General features: G+C 56.5%; 8 protein-coding genes across 8 annotated transcripts; 6 read left to right on the plus strand and 2 right to left on the minus strand.

Annotated features, from left to right (window-relative positions):
• Window positions 1-10: 10 nt before the first annotated feature.
• GRR1 (uncharacterized protein) lies at window positions 11-2259 on the plus strand (the record flags this gene model as incomplete). Its single annotated transcript, XM_060602829.1, has 7 exons — window positions 11-28; window positions 63-563; window positions 603-1162; window positions 1201-1348; window positions 1385-1594; window positions 1630-2058; window positions 2182-2259. 7 exons carry the CDS (start codon window positions 11-13, stop codon window positions 2257-2259), a joined length of 1944 nt encoding a protein of 647 aa, XP_060459184.1.
• A 248-nt stretch (window positions 2260-2507) lies between these two features.
• On the minus strand, window positions 2508-3538 carry SNC2 (uncharacterized protein; the record flags this gene model as incomplete). The annotated part of the gene is made up of 7 exons (XM_060602830.1): window positions 2508-2520; window positions 2566-2649; window positions 2699-2762; window positions 2815-2923; window positions 2986-3076; window positions 3118-3124; window positions 3508-3538. 7 exons carry the CDS (start codon window positions 3536-3538, stop codon window positions 2508-2510), a joined length of 399 nt encoding a protein of 132 aa, XP_060459185.1.
• A 347-nt stretch (window positions 3539-3885) lies between these two features.
• hus1 (uncharacterized protein) lies at window positions 3886-5154 on the plus strand (the record flags this gene model as incomplete). Its single annotated transcript, XM_060602831.1, has 11 exons — window positions 3886-3928; window positions 3977-4091; window positions 4130-4142; window positions 4176-4284; window positions 4319-4434; window positions 4478-4582; window positions 4645-4707; window positions 4752-4833; window positions 4866-4982; window positions 5018-5059; window positions 5090-5154. 11 exons carry the CDS (start codon window positions 3886-3888, stop codon window positions 5152-5154), a joined length of 870 nt encoding a protein of 289 aa, XP_060459186.1.
• A 417-nt stretch (window positions 5155-5571) lies between these two features.
• Window positions 5572-6206, plus strand: CcaverHIS019_0603810 (uncharacterized protein; the record flags this gene model as incomplete). Its single annotated transcript, XM_060602832.1, has 3 exons — window positions 5572-5622; window positions 5661-5763; window positions 5809-6206. The coding sequence occupies 3 exons, from the start codon at window positions 5572-5574 to the stop codon at window positions 6204-6206; spliced, it is 552 nt and encodes a 183-aa protein (XP_060459187.1).
• A 49-nt stretch (window positions 6207-6255) lies between these two features.
• Window positions 6256-7476, minus strand: CcaverHIS019_0603820 (uncharacterized protein; the record flags this gene model as incomplete). The annotated part of the gene is made up of 5 exons (XM_060602834.1): window positions 6256-6891; window positions 7075-7162; window positions 7201-7282; window positions 7318-7412; window positions 7454-7476. The coding sequence occupies 5 exons, from the start codon at window positions 7474-7476 to the stop codon at window positions 6256-6258; spliced, it is 924 nt and encodes a 307-aa protein (XP_060459188.1).
• Window positions 7477-7890: 414 nt separating this feature from the next.
• Window positions 7891-8870, plus strand: CcaverHIS019_0603830 (uncharacterized protein; the record flags this gene model as incomplete). The annotated part of the gene is made up of 5 exons (XM_060602835.1): window positions 7891-7985; window positions 8031-8154; window positions 8188-8298; window positions 8332-8686; window positions 8737-8870. 5 exons carry the CDS (start codon window positions 7891-7893, stop codon window positions 8868-8870), a joined length of 819 nt encoding a protein of 272 aa, XP_060459189.1.
• A 3916-nt stretch (window positions 8871-12786) lies between these two features.
• CcaverHIS019_0603840 (uncharacterized protein) lies at window positions 12787-15276 on the plus strand (the record flags this gene model as incomplete). The annotated part of the gene is made up of 14 exons (XM_060602836.1): window positions 12787-13008; window positions 13046-13079; window positions 13126-13181; window positions 13220-13274; window positions 13313-13361; window positions 13442-13454; window positions 13538-13622; window positions 13668-13801; window positions 13845-13874; window positions 13970-13983; window positions 14021-14712; window positions 14750-14840; window positions 14928-15056; window positions 15102-15276. The coding sequence occupies 14 exons, from the start codon at window positions 12787-12789 to the stop codon at window positions 15274-15276; spliced, it is 1779 nt and encodes a 592-aa protein (XP_060459190.1).
• A 1612-nt stretch (window positions 15277-16888) lies between these two features.
• CcaverHIS019_0603850 (uncharacterized protein) lies at window positions 16889-18019 on the plus strand (the record flags this gene model as incomplete). Its single annotated transcript, XM_060602837.1, has 4 exons — window positions 16889-17036; window positions 17072-17249; window positions 17300-17663; window positions 17699-18019. 4 exons carry the CDS (start codon window positions 16889-16891, stop codon window positions 18017-18019), a joined length of 1011 nt encoding a protein of 336 aa, XP_060459191.1.
• Between the last annotated feature and the right edge of the window lie 617 nt (window positions 18020-18636).

Raw genomic sequence — 18636 nt, forward strand, 5'->3', positions numbered from 1 at the left:
GTCCCTTCCAATGGAGCTTCTCATCTCGGTGCGTCCATCCGCCCTGCTCGGCTGACTGAGAGATCTTGCAATATCTCCCATCCTCGCGTGACGTCCTATCCGCCATGCTCGTGTCCAAGTCATGGTGCGTCGCGGCGTATCCTCTGATCTGGCAACGGCCTTCACTCTCCTCGATATCTCAGTTTGCGGGCTTCGTCCGCGCACTTGGCAGGGCAAATCCCCTCCTTCCGTATCCAACCACCGTGAGGAGACTGGTCTTCAACTCATTCGCTCGTCACCTTACCGATGAAGTGTTCGGGAGTATCACCGCCTGTCAGCACCTTGAGCGGCTCACACTTCCGGGTGCAACGCATTTGTCCACTGTGATCCTGCTAGAGGTGCTGGGTCAGCTTCCAGAGCTGGTCTCGATCGACTTGAGCGGGATGGATGCTGTCGACGACAATGTGGTCATGAAGATTGCGAACAGCTGCCCTCAGCTGCAAGGTCTGAACTTATCCAAATGCAAGCGGATAGGTGACGAAGGGATTATGGTCGTGGCACAAGAGTTGTCTGCGCTTCGGCGGGTGAGTATACCGTCAGCATAGGTGCTGACTCTTACGCAGATTAAGCTTAATGGCTGCCATAGACTCACCGACCGTGCCATCGTTGCTCTGTCTCGCCACTGCCCTCATCTTTTGGAGCTCGACTTGGCTGGAGTGCCCCAGCTGACGAACGACTCGACGATCAGCATCTTTCTCAACGCAAAGTCACTCCGAGAGCTGAGGATGAACGACAACAAGACCGTGTCCGCTGGCGCCATTCCAGATCTGGAAGCCCTGTCTCGTGCCGATGACTCTACAATATTCGACAGCGTCGGCGCCTATCCGTGGTATCTGGTGGACAAGCCGTTCCCAAAGGCGTGCTCAAGGACGTCGCCCCGTCCGCCGGCGATGGACCCAGCACTAGTCCGGCCCGTCACCGTCAAGTTCGACCAGCTGCGGATTGTGGACCTCACGAGCTGCACAGGCTTGACAGATCAGGACGTTGACCACCTTGTCTACAACGCGCCACAACTTCGCACCTTGATATTGGCCAAGTGCACCAACTTGACCGACTTCGCCGTGGAGAGCATTTCACGACTCGGCAAGTTCCTTCACTACCTCCATCTTGGACACGTTAGGAAGTGAGTGGTGCCCATTTCCATAAGCTGATACTCTCTAGCATCACAGACGATGCGATCTTGAGGTTGAGCAAGTCGTGCACCCGGCTGCGCTATCTTGACGTCGCGAACTGTGCCCACCTGACAGACGCGAGCGTCATCGCCTTGGCAACCAGCCTCCCGAAGCTGCGCCGGATTGGCCTGGTCAAGGTGCGTCAATGTGTGCGGACCGAACTAACCTTACAGGTGACCAATGTGACCGACAAGGGCATCCTCCCTCTCGGCGAACGCGGCGCTACGCTTGAGCGTATCCACCTCTCCTACTGCGAGAAGATCACAGTCAGGGCGATCGTCGAGCTGCTCAACAAGCTGCCCCTTCTAACACATCTTAGCTTGACCGGCATCAACTGCTTCAAGGTGCCAGAGCTGCAGCAGTTCTGTCGCGCAGCGCCCGAGGTGGGTCACGTCTGCAAGCCCTTCGCTCACTACAGAACTTTACGATTCACCAACGCGCCTCGTTTTGCGTGTTCTCAGGCTCAGGCGTGGCCTCGCTGCGCAACTACCTTAATGCTCAGGCGGTAGGAAGCGACGGTCCGGAGGGAACCTCGGCTCGCGGAGGCTCAGGCCCATCTTCCTCATCAATCGTACTTGCTGGCCCGCCCGTGTCCTCGACTGCCGCTCAGTGGATTGGCGTGCAAGATCGCAGATTCGTCGAAGACCCGGCCACAGAAAGCTCGTCGAGAGAGGGGACGCGGCATCGAGCGCTTAGGCCCAATCCGACATCAAGACACGATCCCGAGATGCTGAATCTGGTACGCGAGTTTGTTGGCACGTCGATGAGTAACGACACTGGCCACGTCCACGATGACTACCCCAGCGACAGCCTGCCTGGCACGTCTCGTTCCCAGCCGACCAGTTCTGTGCGAATGGACATCCCTTCCTCCAGTCTCATACCCAGTCAAGGTCAGATTGGCGTCGGTCGACAGAATGAAACAGAGAGACTCAATAGCAACGAGATCATCCGTGCTCAAGCTCGTTCGCAGGACCCGCCGCAGAATCAACCCCACGATTGCGTAAACCCAAGCTCGAGCAGAGGCCGTCGTTCGAGCAGAGCAGATTAGAAGCATTAGCACGACACCTTCTCCGTTGAGCGACATCCAGGATGATACCCAACCCCGCGGCCGTCTGGCCTCCTGTAGTACTACACCAATGTTACCCATAGCTTAGTAGATGTGAATCGTGTATGTCAACCCTGTCACACCACGAAGTAGGCCACAGTTGATATCGGTTTTACAGAGGGATAAGGCGAGCGGATCTGGCAAGCGACAGAAACGACCAACTTTCAAGTCTAAATCATAGCACAACACGTTCAACCCTTGACCCTGCTATATCAGCTGCGTCACTTGATTACTCTAAAGCAGACTTACGCCTTGACGATAGGGACGACGATAATGACAATGAGGACACAGATGCCAATGCCAATGATGACGCGCATCTTCATGTCCTTCCACCTGGGCGACGTCAGTGCGGCACAGCAGCTCCAACACGAGTCGTACGTACCACATCTGCTTCCTAACGCGACTAGCACCACGCCGGAACCCCTGGGCCGAGACAGCGAGGTTATCTGGACATCAGCGCTACTCAGCACCAAGCATCGCGCAATCACGGTCACTCACCAGTCTTGTCCTGAAGGGTATCGAGGCGCTCGCCGCGCTCGGCGACCTTGGTAATGTTCTGGTGCATAATGTCGACGGTCGAGTCGATCTGCGCTTGGATGTCCGCAATCTCCGGCGTGAGCGCGTGTCCACACATCGCCCTTTCAACCCCCCTTTGCCATAAGATCTCACCTTCTGGTTCTGGGGGTGGCCGCCACCGCCGGAAGAGGGGCCAGCGCCGCTGGAACCAGCGGGAATGTACGGGTCGTAGGGCTCAGACGACCTGTTGTCAGCTACGCGTAGCTACGCGTCAGAGTGGCGCACATTGTGGCTAGTTTTGGAGGAAGGTAAGGGGTACGCGGTCCGGGCGGGGACGTGGAGCGAGGACAAGAAGTGACAATGTCCGGGATTCACGAGGTAGCTGGACGATGAGGTATCGGCGACGACGACGAGGTTGATAAGGGGGGGAAGGGGATGTTTGTTGATAGAGAAGAAGTAGATGTTGATGGTGTGAATTGCAGTGCAAAGGTCGACACGACGTTGTGTGGCGGCGCGGCTGAGCGAGCGGGTGGGCGGACGGCCAGTGTTCGCGAGCGGTGCAAGCGGGATCAAATTCAAGAAGGGGGTTCCCTTCCCATGATGCACATTCCAAACACGTCGTCAGATACGCCAGGCTAAGACACGCCCCCCCTCCCCGATATGAAGTATGCCCACTTGTCTCTGCTCTGCTTGACACATCAAGCATTTTGCCTGCATTACTTAGCTGGCCATGGGGTTAGCAAAGGCAGTCTTCAATTCAAACACGCTAGACAGCTATGCAAACGATGACAAGTGACGAGTCGTTTGGTGGGATTTTTGTGTGACATACGTGGATCGCAGGTGCGCAGCTTTGGAGCTCAATCCAATCATTCGGTACATGTGACCCCATAATCAGATGGATTACCCTGGAGAATATGCTTCCGGTGTTGGAGCCCCACGGTTTATTTGGCTCCAACAAGTATACACTCAACCGAGCTAACTAGGATTCAACCCCCTTGCCTCCATTCTCGACATGCATCACCATCCTCTCCCACTACATCATCTCGTACAATAATGCGGTTCAGGACGCGCATTTCCAACGTCGCTTTATTACACAGTGAGCTCTACTGAATCTTAACGCCTTAACGCGCGTCGCTGACCTGAGAAATCGTCCGTTCCCTCGCTGCGCTCGCCAAGGTATGCGTCGTGCGCCTGAGTCCAGATTCGGTGCATTTCATCGTACCGGGGAACGAGGGGAGAGACGGCGTGCAGGTGTGGTCGTGAGTTTTCCTGCCGGGTGTGGAGATACTGATGACAGCCAAGTCAAAGTGGTTGGTTTGGCAATCTACGCGCCGCTGACTTAGCCCACGCTCTTCGACCACTTCCGCATCGAGTCGAACAACAACAATGAGATCTGGCTCGAGGTCAACCTCGACGCGCTGCTCAAGGTCTTGCGCAGCGCCGACACTTCCAGTGCAGCTACACAGCACGGCAGAGCTGACAGCAGGCGGGATTGCGAACGGTGGGCGCGGCGGCAACACCACCCTGTCGGATGCAGACGTGATGGTCAAGCTCAACAAGCTCGACGGCCGGCCTGTGTGGACTTTTGAGATATCCGGAAGAGTCAGCTTTAGAAATCAACAGTGGCCGCGGACTCTGACCGCAGACTCCTCAAGGCAATCCAATCACCATTACGCACAACGTTACCGTCCACATCATCTCGTCGCGGCGGCAAAAGGAACTTACTGAGCCGTTGTGTCCGCCTCCAGATGTGAGTAGTCCGCCCTTATCCCCTCACGCCAGATCCATCTGGTGTTACCTAACCTGTCGGAGCTCAAAACAATCGTCTCGCGCCTTGGACACCTCGCGGAGGACGTCACTCTCGCTGCCAACCATGTGAGTTCATCGGACCAGGGCGCCCAGCTTGGCTGACCGCACAGAATGGGCAGCTGGACCTGCGCGTCAAGGCGAACGGCGTCCAGATGAGCACGACCTGGAACAATCTCCGTATCCCAACTACTGGTGCGTCCACTGCTAGCCCAAACTGACCGCAGCCGACGCCGAGGATACAGATCCTCATCCACCAGAACAGATGTTCAGCACTACCATCTCCATCCGCGGGTTCCAGAAGTTCCTGACAAGCCATTATGTCAGCGGTGTGGCCATTGCCTGTTAGTGTAGCTCGCTGTACGCACTGAACCCCTAGGCATCTGTGAAGGTCACTGCGTGATCGCGTATGTCTACATCGGTGAGTACTGCCGCAGAAGATGCTGACCAGGAGGCGAGATTGACGAGGCTGGAGGTGTCCTAACGTTCTTCCTCCCAGCAAAGAACGTCGACTGAGTGATAGACCGCATAGATTCACTCCTCTACAGGGGGAGGGGAAGCATATGGCTAGAGTATCTGGGTTACTGTAGGAGCGATGGGCGGTGGTGGCGCCGGGTTTGAGACTAAATCATGTGTATCAGCCGTGTCCGTGTCCGTGTCCGTGCCCGTGTCCGTGTCATGTACTGCTCTGCTTTGTCCTCTGGGTACGTCTGCTAATGTTTACATTGCAACCTCTTTTCTACAATGCACGACGTGGCTGAGGTGAGGAAAGGCACAAACACGTCTGGTCCAACAATCTGGCAAGCTGCCGATCTGGCGCACAAATGAAATGACGTCGGATCGAGATTTCGGATGCAGCTCCATGGCTCTTGTTGACAATTGACACTCCACACTCCGCACTCTTCCACTCTTCCACTCTTCCACTCTTCCACCATGCATCGGCCATCCGATTACCCATCCACCCTTCTCTGGCTTCTGGACGAGGTGAACTCGTCTCGCGAGCTCGCCAACGCTAACCTAAGACACATGTAACCGTGACTGCAGCAACAGCCCTCGCGATCCTGTGGACGCAAAGCGCGCATTGCGCTTACTTTGCAGCTGGTGCCCTCGGGAGTACCGTCGTTAGTGAGTACACCTGCCCGCCCACTCACACCACGTTAACACCTCCAGCACGCATAATCAAGCGGGCGATCCAACAACCGCGGCCTCCTCCGCCCCCGCCTAGCACTAAGCCTGCGCCAGTGCGTCCAAAGCGGACCTATGGCATGCCCTCAACCCACTCTACTGCCCTCGGCTTCTACTTTGCGTACATGTGGCCTCTACTGCCCTTGATCAGTAGCACCATGTGGGGAGAGCGCGCAGCTGTGACGACTATCACGGTGCTCACGCTCTGGAGCCGAGTCGAGCTGGGATACCACACCGTGCCGCAGGTCGTGGTTGGCACGACGGTTGGCGTGATCTGCGCTGCGGCGTGGAAGGTGTTGTGGGAGTCCAACCCCGCGATCGAGATGCAGCTGCAGTCATTGATGGACACTGTGCGCGACAGGGCCCTCTCGCTCTTCTTCTGATAGATGTTACATGCAATGGAATAGACTACACATGATGAACTTCTGACAATTACGTCGCCCACGACGGCGTGCTGTGGTACCCACCTCTGCGGCCACTGCCACCGCCGCGGCCGCGCCCACGCCCTTGCATGCCCCCACGGCCACCCTGCTGGCCGTAGCGGTAAGCCTGCGCACCATCACCGCCGGCCTCACCGAACGTGTCGAGGTTACGGTGGCGCTCTTCGGCGCGGCTCACTCGCGATGAGTCAGAGCTGATGTTGTCGAAGAAGCTCGCCTTGTTGTATGTGGGCACCTTGCGGGCCGGGCCTTTGCCGCTCGAGTCTTGGGAAACAACCTCTGGTGATTGAACAACGGCGCTGGGGTGAGGCTTGTTGTCGGGCTCGCCTAGGTCGGCCGCCTCTTCCTCTTGGCCCTTGTCCTCCTTGTGGTCCTCCTGCGCCTTGTGCGCCTGGCGCTCTTTCTGGAAGCGCTCATTGCCCTTGGAAAAGTCGAACTCGGCATCGGGAACAGCAGGAGGTTGAGTCTTGCGGCGCGGGCGCCCCGCGTCGACGTTCAGTTCAGACAAGGACTTCTGAACGCGGTCCATGGCTGTGCTGGCCGAGGTAGCAGAGGCGTGAGGCTTCGGGGGCAGACCAGCAACCCCACGGGGAGGTGGGGAAGTGTGGTGGTTGCCCCGAGGTCCGCTCTTTGACTGTCAGCGCCGTGCCAACACACCAACGAGGCAAGGTGGTAAGGGTTTGAAAAGGATCAGAAGGAAGGCAACGGAAGTATCCACATGGTGTTATGCGCTCTCGGAAAGTCGCCCGTAGGCATTTACATCCGAAGAATGCTTCATCATTGGGAGTGAAGACGGAAGAACATGACTCACGACTGACGCCAGGATGGGGTCAACAGGAGCGTTCGAGACGGGAGGGACGTAGTTGTCCACAAGCGCCAGCGAGAGGATGGAGTTTGTGCTGTTGGTGAGCTCTGATATCTGCCTGGTTTATCTTACTGGAAGCGAACCCATCCCAGGCTCTCGTTGGATCCAGGTAAGACACGCTCGGATTGGCGGTCCTCCGTGCCATGGTTGAAGACTACAGTCAGCTCCAATTATGACATTAAATTTCACCATCAGAAAGGCACAGCGTTTGCGAGTCCTGGTCAATGTCCTGGAAGATGCCAGTGTAACGGACTTGGAGCTTGCTGATCACCTGGAAAGGCTGGCTGAGGAGCGGTTAGGCGTCACAAAGAAAAGGTCAACTCACCCCGCGTATTGGGTGTAGTCCATGTTGGGTGGAAGGAAGGTTGACTTGGAGGTAGGACGTAGGACGTGGGTCAAATGGAATCAATGAGATGATCAAGAGTGAAATGCGCAGTGTTGCTAGTTTGCAAGTAGCTGTAGAACGCGATTGATTGATTGATTGTTTGATTGATTGATTGGATATATATGAAGAATGAGGGAACAAACGATTGATTAAATGCAGGTCTGGTTCAAAAGAACGCGTGTTGAGAGGAACGTCAGTTGTTACAGTAGGTTAGACAATGATTCCAATGATTCATCGTCATCTATTCCTTAAATGACACGTCATCCTTGATCCTTTTGTTTCCGCCATTCCACTCAATCTGGTCACTAAGACGCGACTGCCTTCACCGGCTGACATGTTCAACAACAACAACATTCAGCTCGAGGGAACATGCTGACATGACGTCAAACAAGCAAATCGTCTCACAAGTGGCGATAGCATATTGTGTCTTGTTGTTTCTCGGCTCGAGGAACCAGATCGGTCGCACTGTCTGGTGCGTCTCGCCCCCACGTCGGCTTCAAGTTCCTGCTGATGACAGGGTTCTCCTCAATCTGCACGACACGCTCCGCGCGCTGAAGGACATGTATCCGAATGGGCGACGCATCGGGGTGGTCACTCGTCGACGACGTCTGCGCGCAGCATTGGCGGGGTGGATAGTACTCGTGCGTCGCCACCTTCATCCTCACTAACGTCAGGTGGCAGTGCAACCAATCACTTTCGTGGCCGATACTCTCCTCTCCTGGATCCCGTTCTACTCGTCCATCAAGATGTTACTTGTACTGGCTCTTAGCTTCTGGAGGCTAGAGGTATGTACTCCCCGCACACCGTGCTCACGAAAGTCTTCAGCATTCCTCTTCCAGACACTCGTCGTCCCAGTTGTGCGGCGATACGAAACCCACATTGACCTAACCCTGCTCCTCCTGGGCTCAACTGTCCTCCTCTTCTTCCACTTCCTCGTCGAACTCCCGTGGAGTACAATGGTTGCGTTGGCCAAGTACCCGTCTCGCCGGGTTATACGCGTGTCGGCGTACGAAGCGCCTGTGCCGAGTGTCGACACCTCAACAGCGACCACCCCTTCTCGCCCCACTCGTCCTGCCTCCACCTCCACAGGGCGCCCTTCCGCAGTGGAGACACAGGAGGGATCCAAGTTGAAGAGCTTTCGGCCCACTTCCCCTCACCAACCCCGCGGCCCTCGTAAGCCTGAGGACAAAGCCCACCATGGACCACTAACCACCACACGCAAGACTGCGGCGACGGTTGCAAAGCATGGCCGAGTGAGGGCGGCCGCGCAGTCCCTCGATGTGGCTTCTGCCCCCTCGGCGGCCAATCGCGAAAGTCATCGCAGCACTTCTACGAATGGACGGGGAAAGGCGTCTGAGGCGCCAGCGCTCAGAGCCAGAGCACCCAGTACCCGTACCGACACCACGCAACAGGCCAAGGTAATACCTCCCATCAGCAAGCCTGCGGAGCGCCGCGCAATGCGATCAGTTCCTTCAAACAAGACTGCATCGACGAGGTCCCAAGCCCATTCGGCAAGAGTACATGCCTCGATGAAAACGCTTCCACCAGCGCCTTCACATGATCCCCAGCAGCCTACCATTGGGGTCTCACAACATGAACCAACCCATACAACTACTCTCTCCGGTCCAACCCCGAAAACGGAAGCTAGGCGTTCCGCGCGAGGGCAGAAACGCGCTCGACCCGATGACGAAGAGTACCAAGACCGCGGGATATCCACCGCACGATCCACTCATGCCATGTCCACCAGGAGCACACCTCGCAAGGCCAAAGCCGTCACGAAGACATCGGCTCCTGTGGGAGTACAACGCGGGAGAGCTGTCAGAGAACCGGCCAGGCTCAGCCGCAGCGCAGCTACCATGGCGGGTGACATGCCACATGTCAAACGGGTTCGCATAAGCAAGAAATGATACACCATGTAGCTAAGACTCGTAATTGTATGTATACTTGACAGAAGATCACTACCAGTACGCTATCCGATCGTCTTGGTAGCGGAGGGTAGAGGACGTAAGGACTGATTGTTGATGAGCTGGAGACCAGTGGGAGTTGGAGCTGCCGGCGGAGCGAGTCGAAACCATCGACGATCGCGGTCGTGGCGGTGGGTTAAGGCCAGTTGGCGGGTTGAAGGTGAGTCTGAAGGGGCTGATGGGGATCGCTTGCGGTTGAGCCGGCGAACCTTTCTGGCGATGAATCGTTTGAGTGGCCCACGTCGAATCGCCAGCAGATGAGACCGACGACATGGACCCACGCCTCTGGTGCCCGATCCGCGCCCGCTCTTCGGGTGGGATGATGTAAGCCACAAGTGACCTGGGTCGTGGAGCAGGTGAGAGCGAAAGAGCCTCGCCCAGCTGCCTAAGAGCAGGTTGGGCTACTTCCTCCTGAATTGGGTCAGGCTGAGACTTGTCACCCGAACGGCGGTGACGGCTCATAAGGCGATTGCGGAACGAGTCCCCTCGTTCTGGCGGAGTGGGAGGCAGAGGCCTCTGGAGGTACGGAAGCCTGGTGTCAATCAAGACACGGAGCGATGCTCACTCTTCATCCCGCGGAGGGCTTGGAGGCGGTTCCAACGGCATTTCGTTCCGCCTTGCACGACTCGAGTTGCGTCGCAACCTGGGCAATGAAAAGGACGACTTGGCCGGGTTGAGCGGAGGGGAAGCCCTGGGAGGAGACTTTGCGAGCCCTGCACCGGAAGGGAAGTGGCGTCGAGGTGGCGTACTGGGAATGTGGGTCGTACTGATAAGTTGCGTCGTGCGGGGACGAGAGCCTGGAGGAGGCAACCCTGCTGGAGGCGACGGGGAAGAACCTGATGCCACTGGAGATTGAGTGAACGCTGATGATGCTGCACGAGTTGGGGGAGAGCTGGGCCCAGGCTGTTCCCACCGGTTCGGTTGTAAATGCCCTGCGTTGCTGTAACCGGTCGGTGATGCAGGTAGCGACAACACTATGCACTCGGGCAACGGCTCTTCGTTGAAGAAGGCTTCAAGGACCTCGAGCGGCCCGAGTGCCCCTTCGGTCTCTTCTTCTGACTCCGACTCTTCTTCGATCGACGCTGCGATCACTCCTTGCCAAGGAGGCTCCAGCGCGAGGGGATGGATATGACCCCCAACCGATGTAGAGCGTGAGAGCGGCAAGCCGGGTTGGGTGTGCGGCACTTGTTCAGAGAATCTCCTGCCGCGCCACACTTCCTCGCGCTCCCGGTCATACTGCATCAGAGAGGGCGCGGCTGGCCTAGGGCTGAAGCTGGAAACGAGATGAGCAGCTTCGCTGTTAAAAACATGACGAGCGCGTGGGCGAGTCTGTGGGCTCGGTACGTTTGATCGGTGTGACAGCTCGTTCATAGACGGAATCTTGCGCGGCCAGTAGACGTCAGGATAACCCCTTTGCGTGGCGTACCCCTCCGTAGTATGGGCCGACCGTCCACTGGAGTCGGTATGTCGCGAGCTGGCATAGCCCTGCGAGTGGAAGGGGGGTGCAGTCCGCGGCGGCGGTACGATGGGTAGAGGGGAGCGGTGTACAATCGTCGGTTGTGACACGAGTTCTTTGGGAGGATCCGTCTTGACTCTCTTGGAGCGAGACTTGCGGGAAAAGAAGCGGGATGGAAAGGGGAGAAAGGAGGTCGACATGGTTGAGCGACCTCCTTGTAGCGAGAGCGAAGGGAGCGGTGGTGTCGAGGACAAGACGTAAGTATGAAAGAGTGGGTTGGTTGGCAGTAGTGGTTAGTGGATGCAACATGCAACAACGTCGCCATGAATGACCTGGAGAGGGGGGGGGGGGGGTGGGGGAACCCCGAGGGGAATGACCCAACAGGCTGATGACCCGTGCACTGAACACATCCTCATCCCCGACTCCAGGAGAGTCGTCAGCCTCCAGGAGGCCAGGAGGCCTGCCAAGAGCCCTCGCAAGGTGGTCAGTGCGGAAACATGCGTTAGTGTTTTGGTGTTCAGAGCCGCTGAATGTATCTTAACTCGATGCCTCCAATTGTCTGTCAGGTTCATCCTCAGCCCTCACCGACTCACCTCCCTGCTCTTCTCCAGCTACACGCATGAGTTGCTTACTTTCCGATCAATGGTGGCGTACGCTTTGACTCCCGGTTGAGAGGCTTACTCTGTGGTTGCTTTACAGGTATGTGGCTTGTTATGGGCATTGTTGCATTGCAATTGCGCCGAGATGTGAGCACGGGCCTCGTGTAACCTTCCTCATTCCACCTTACCCCTTGTTCCCTCCACTTGTCATTTACTGTACCCACCCTCACTTGACAACTTTATTGGAGCATTCATCGCACAGTGTACTTGCCATGTCCACCTGACTCGATCACGTTAACCCTCAAGACGACACCATATGAGTACATGAAGCATACGATGGGCATCAAATGCCACCCTTGTTCCTCCCCGGGACCTATACCGGCTGTTACCAGGTCGGGGTGTCGGGCTGGGGCCTGCAAGCGATGACGCTGCGGATGGTCGGCAACCAGGAAGAGGATGCTTCGGATAAGGTTGACAACGACTTGGCAGTGATCCACACCCCCAAGTCGACCGATAATGGGGACAGCTAACAAGCAATGACGCAGTAGTGATAGGCACCAGCAACGAGGACTATATTTGACAACTGCGCATTGCGTGCAACTCGGCGATCGACGAGGTGGACGAGGTGGACAAGGCAAGGTGCACTGGTGGATTCCGCAAGTTGCACTGGTGGATTCCGCAAGTTTTCCGCAAGTTGCACTGGTGGACGCACTCCTAGGGCATACGTAGCTGTTGCTTGAATACCCAGGCACGCGACACGTCCATGTTAGACTCGCTCGTTACTGCCTGTGGTTAGCGTCGTTGTTCAAGATGTCGAGCGCAGGACCCGCTTGCCATTCACTGAGCCGCTAACAGTCTCAGTCCAGGGCTGGGTGAAGCTGCTATGACAGCTGTTCAAGTTACAAGTAGATCAGCATGCCAACGGCTTACGTCACATGGAGTCATTGAGAGGTCCGCTCCACCAGTCTACAGTATGTTAGGCCGAGCAGATGCTGGAATGCGTCATTCCACACGCCTGTTGGCCCAAGTCAGCTCCAAAGGGACTCCGACTGGTGGTCTACGCTTCGTCCGCCCCTTCCAACGGCAACAATCTCTCAGCCATGGATCAGCCTCAGCAAGGCAGGCCGCTCTGGTGAAGGAGCCATGGGCCCGAGATCATAAAAGCCGTGGTTATAGGCTTGGGGTCGCCTTGGTTCCTCAACCGACATACTCTATCACACCCGCTTCAATAGAACACGACTCACTCGACATACAATGGCGGGCCGCAAATCATTAAGGGATTCTATCAGCGGACCCACCTTTTCGACCGCCAACCAGCGCCGGAGGAGCAGCAACATCTCCACCGTGCGCGCCGCCGCGATTGGCGACCTGGACCTCGCCAACGAAGGTGAGACGGGCTTTAAAGGCCTCATCCACAACCCCAGGTCGCTCGGACTCGCACTCTTCGCCTCTCTCGGTGGTGTGCTGTACGGCTATGTGAGTCTCCTAAGCTCGCATGGGACTTCTTTGGCAGGTCCCTCAGATCGATGCTGATTACCAGAACCAAGGTACGCGCGAACTCGGTCTTCAAGTTTTCAAACGACTGATTGTCAGGTGTATTTGGTCAAGTCCAGGTCATGGCCAACTTCAAGGCCCGCTACTCGTGGATTGTGAGTCGGAGTCTCACGGCGAGGGCGTTAACCCGTAGCTCGGAGACGATGTGACCAACAAGACCTTGAAAGGCTTTGTAACTGCCATTCTCGGTGAGCCGAGAGAGCCTCGCTCGCCCACTGACTCCAAGAGCTCGGTGCCTTCGTGGGGAGCCTAATGGGCGGTCCCCTCGCTGACATGTGAGTTGGGCCTGTTCGAACGCGCACCCAGACTTGCTCGTTGAACACTCCAAGCTATAATACCCTTGCTGATAATGCAGTTATTCGCGCAAGGTGTGTATTTTGAGTGGCGGGATGTGGACTCTAAAGTCGCCGAGGCTTGATCACCGATCTGAATTGGTACTAATACAACCCAGTACTCGATTTCGGGCTGGTGTATCGTCTTCATGCTTGGCACTTCGCTCCAGGTGGGGGCCAACTACCAAATTGCGTGCATCTACGGTGAGACGAATGCGGGGACAGTTGCAGGCGGTTGCTAACAAGCAGCTGGTCGCTGGTTTGCTGGCATGGCGGTCGGTGCCCTCTCGATGCTGGTCCCAATGTTCAACGCAGAGCTCGCACCTCCTGGTATTCGTGGGTCACTTGTCGCACTTCAGCAACTGGCGATCACATTTGGTATTGTGGGTCTAGGGTCAGAGTGCGCTACTGTATGCTGACCCTAAGATGATTTCGTACTGGATTGGCTACGGCACAGTATGTAACCTCGATGACCGCGGTTGGGATGAATCACTGACTCTTTGAACTTCATTGGCGGCACGTCTTACGACCCCACGACTGGAGTTGGCCAGTCGACGGCCGCTTGGTAAGTCTCGGAGATGGGAGCCCAACGCTGACCGCAGGCGTGTCCCCCTTGCCCTCCAGCTCGTCCCGGCTATCATCCTCTGCATCGGCGCCGTGTTCATCCCCTTCTCGCCTCGATGGCTCATGCTCAGGGGCCGCGAGGAGGAATGCCTCGATACGTTGGCCAGGCTTCGTAAAAGGCCGCGTGATGACCCTCTGGTGCAGTACGAGTACCGCTCGCTCCAGGCCGAGCGACTCGTTGAGCGCGAGGCGGCAAAGGAGCGCTACGGCATCGACACTGTCAACTTCCGAGTTTCGCTCCTCGAATACAAACGTCTCCTTACAACCAAGTCCCTGCTCCACCGCCTCTTCCTCGGTGCCACTGCCCAGGCGCTCCAGCAGTGGACTGGCATCAACGCCATCATCTATTATGCCCCTACCATCTTTGCGCAACTTGGCCTAACGGGTAACACTATCGGGTTGCTCGCCACTGGTCTTGTCGGCGTCGTCAACTTTATCTTTACGTTCCCAGCTGTCATGTTCGTCGACTCGATTGGCCGTAAGCCAATGCTCATCTGGGGTGAGATCAACATGGCCATATCGCATGCCGTCATCGCAGCCATTGTTGCATCCTTTGGTCCCAGCTTTAGCAACAAAAAAGCGGGAAACGCAGCCGTCTTCATGATCTTCTGGTATATTATCAACTTTGCTGTCACCTGGGGTCCACTCGCGTGGGTTGTGTCGGCAGAGGGTGAGTTTCGTTCTGCCGGAAATCGCTGATTTTCGAGTCTTCCCCCTCGACATGCGCGCCAAGGGCATGTCTTTCTCTTCGGGGACCAACTGGATCATGAACTTTACGGTGGCAATGGTGACGCCTGTGTGAGTATCCGACAACGAAAACTGCGGCACGCTGTCCGCGTGGCGTTTATCTGAAAACGATCGTTGCACCACCCAGACTGACGACAGGATGATCGAGAACATCGGCTACAAGACGTATATTGTCTTCATGTGCTTCTGCATCGTCGGTCTCCTCTACGCCATCTTCCTCCTCCCTGAACTTAAAGGCCTGACTCTCGAGGAAGTGGACCACATCTTGTAAGATTTATCACTATCAATCTGCCACAACTTGCTGACACGCAGCCACGACACGTCTGGTGCCGAGGACCTGGCACGCCGCGAGCGCGTCGCCAAGCAAGTTGGACTCGACAAGATCGCCGCCCAAGCTGAGCATCAAGATTACGGTGGTGACACTGGCGGCCACATTGATTCGGCGGCCGAAAAGAAGGCGGGCACACCGTTCCGCTCGGAAGTTTAAGCAAACAACGAACCGCGCCCAGCAGCTGTAATATCAAATGCCTTTGGAAGCCGAGAACAGAAGTGTTATCAGGAATTAATGCAGACAGAATGAACGATATTTCACAGCGCGCTGAGGGTTTGTCGAGTAAGGAGTGGATAAGGTCGGCCTCCGCCTCACACTTAGAACGCCGGCTTGCGCGGCCGGCTACGTACCTGTCCAGAAAATCCTTCATCTCGTCTGAATCCAGTCGTAACTCTGCTTCAGGAATATGTTGGCTCAATTTTTGAATGTCCTAGTGGCAAGAGCGACATTAGCTGTCCTACCATTCACACTTACCTGCTGACGTCGGTATACTGTATGTCTGCGTCGGTTGCAGTAGACTGACATGACGAGAAGTTTGAGAAGCCATGGAGCTAGACCAACAACCAGGTGTCCTATCTCTACGCCCGACTGCCCGCCCCCCCCCCCCCACCACCCCCCACCTCTCAACTAACGGGGATCGCCCTGCGGCAACCCGCGGACCTCCAGCCCGAATCTGGAGGCTCCAACTCCAACAAACACAACGGGTCGCGTGGCGAAATGGCATCGCGTCTGACTACGAAGAGCTGCGAGACAGCGTCAACGAGTACATCAGGAGATTGCGGGTTCGACCCCCGTCGTGACCTGTCCGGTGCAGCAGCACCGCACTGCTCTTTTGTGATATATCTGGACTGCACATTTATCAGCCGGCGAACCCCCCACCCCGCCGTGTTTGATTGAGTAACAAGGACAAAGAAAGAGTTGGCCATGATTTTGAGAGACAAGTAGATTACACAGATTGGAAGGAATGAAATGACTTGAAGAGGCCCTGTGGTAACCATTTCGGGTCCCGCCTCTTGGCCGTTGCATTTTGTGGCGTGTGTTTGTTTGTGTCGCATACCAACGATGCATCCGTGCTTCAGATCTGCGCCCGGTTCAACCTCCCTACAAGGCCTGCAATTAGTTGTACATTGCGTCCATGCGCCAAGACTTGTCTTCTCGACTGGCCCTCTGGCGTCATTGCGTCGGTTTGTACCTTTTCAGCCCGACTTGACGCTCCAATGCGTTGCAAGTCACAATGTTCAACCTAGTCCACGAACTGCAAGGTCGAGAGCTCCAGGAACTTGGCCAATGGTCGTTGAGTGTGTCGACTACCTCTTGAGTCGTATTCAAAAGTTTGGTCAAACGCAAGCCATTACCTGTCAACAGTGCGTTGATGATCCAGGCTCAGGCACGGCGCACAGTCAAGCTTGTCAAGGTGCTGGATCCCATCGCAACATGCGAAGAGGCCCCACTGAGCACCACAGTTCACCATGCGATGATAGTTGGGACCGTCGCGGCTCCGAGGCGCACAGCGTCTTCCGTTGTGGATGACGAAGCCTAATATTATTTTCCGCGGAATGCACGTCAGCCTAGGCCGTCGCCGTCTCGGCGGTCTGTCATTCTGCCCGAGGTCGGGCCCAGCACTGACGTCAGGCGGCATGGGACCGACGGCTAACGAAAGACCAGGCAGACCTTGCTCAGCATCCATTTTTTACACCATACAGTACCTACATACATTCTTATAACCAGCACATTTTTCAATGACTTGCCCAACATAGCCAACGCCATCATGAGTAGCACCACGCCGAGCACCGCGCGCACCGACTTTACCAACCACGATGACATGGACGAGTACCCCAATCGCCCGGCGCTAGAGGCGGCGCGCAAACCGAAGTTGCCCTACATTCTTGACACCCGCCGCTTAGGCAGTCGCATCTGTACGCGGTTGCAATGGAATAGTATGCTGACGCAGTCTTCGGACCATATGTCTACTTTCCCCTCATCGCTGGACTCACGTGGCTCGGCGGCCTGCTCGCTCTCATCGGGCTGTGGGCTGCAGCCGGCAAGCCTCGCTACCGACCAACACAAGGGAGTATCGTCTTTGTCAGCCACGTCGCAGGTGTGCACCGGACCCTGTTTATATGTATCACGTCCGTGGTTGCTGTGTACGTCGGATCAAGCAAGACCACGCTGACCACAGGTTCTGGTGGGCCACGCTCATTGCGGAACGGTGGCTCCGGCACACGAACCGCCTCCCAGCCGATATGAGGCTTCGTGAACGGATTCTTGGCTACTGCGCTATCGGGAGCGCCATCGTCGCTGGCCTCGGGCTGATCCTCCTCGCCGTCTTCGACTGCTACGACTACTCCCGGTTACACTGGTCCATGACCTGTATTTTCATCTTTTTCACGGCCCTCAGCGCCAGTTGCCAGACGGGCGAAGTGTGGTCATTGTATAAAGACCACCCGAACCGCATGTCGCTCCTTCGCTCTTCTATCTTTAAGCTCATCGTCGTCTTGTCGGCCGTCCTTGGCGCAATTGCGTTTGCGATCCTCTACGGCGTCGTGAGTCTTCCTTGGCCCAGCCCAGCTCACCCTAGTGCCGAGGGAAGAGCCTAGCGCGTGGCTCACACAGCGCAAATACGTGCAACAATGTGACCTCTGGCGCGGCGGCAATGGAGTGGACGATCGCGTTCATCGTCGTTTTCTACTACCTCTCGCTCGTAGGCGACCTGTGGGGCAGCGGCAAGAGCTCTCCGCGCTACCTCCGCCGCGTGGCGCAGTGGGAGGCGAAGCGAGCGGGATTGGACCGATGGAACACTCGCGCAGAGGAGCTCAAGGAGCAAGCAATTGCGCGTAACCGCGGTGAGGAAGTGGTTGTGCAGACCGTGCCCACGACCGTGGCAGCGTCGGCCGTGTAACACCACATACAGACTTGTAACATACAAATACACATAGAACTCTCCTTAGACATGTAGACCAACGATCCTTGGCCTGGTACGTAGTGATGAATCAGTTGTCATTTCGCTACCTTAGGTTGCGCAAGGAGGCACGGGAGGAGGACCTCGAGGAGGAGGGGTAGGCGGGGGATGTGTTGACAAAGTCGGAGACTGGCTGTCCCGACGTGGACGCAAGGCGGGGGGGTTGGGGTCCGCTACAGGTCAGGGAGACGTTCCTTTTCCTTCTGGTGACGTCTTGCCTCTTTCTGGAGACATTGTTAGTTGAAGATCAGAGGTGAGAGCTAGACGTTGCGTTGGGCCGTCGCTGGGTTATATGACAGATGAAGGTGGCTCCGATATGACTGATAGCGGTCACCTCGTCGCCAGCCGGGGGCCGTGTCCGTCATCCGCTTCCTCATGACGAGAAGTAAAGACACAGAGCCACACATTTACCCAAGATATTGACATGCCTCGGACCTCGAGATGGAGTCTCGACAGGAGGCGCCCTGCATCCGCTGCTGCTCTGCAAGCCAAGTGCGGGAGGGCCTGGTCTTGGGAATCTCGTTGACGGGTATCGGCTTGGATCGCAGGAAGCCTGC

Source organism: Cutaneotrichosporon cavernicola (genome assembly GCF_030864355.1).
Source record: "Cutaneotrichosporon cavernicola HIS019 DNA, chromosome: 6".
Lineage (NCBI taxonomy): Eukaryota > Fungi > Basidiomycota > Tremellomycetes > Trichosporonales > Trichosporonaceae > Cutaneotrichosporon > Cutaneotrichosporon cavernicola.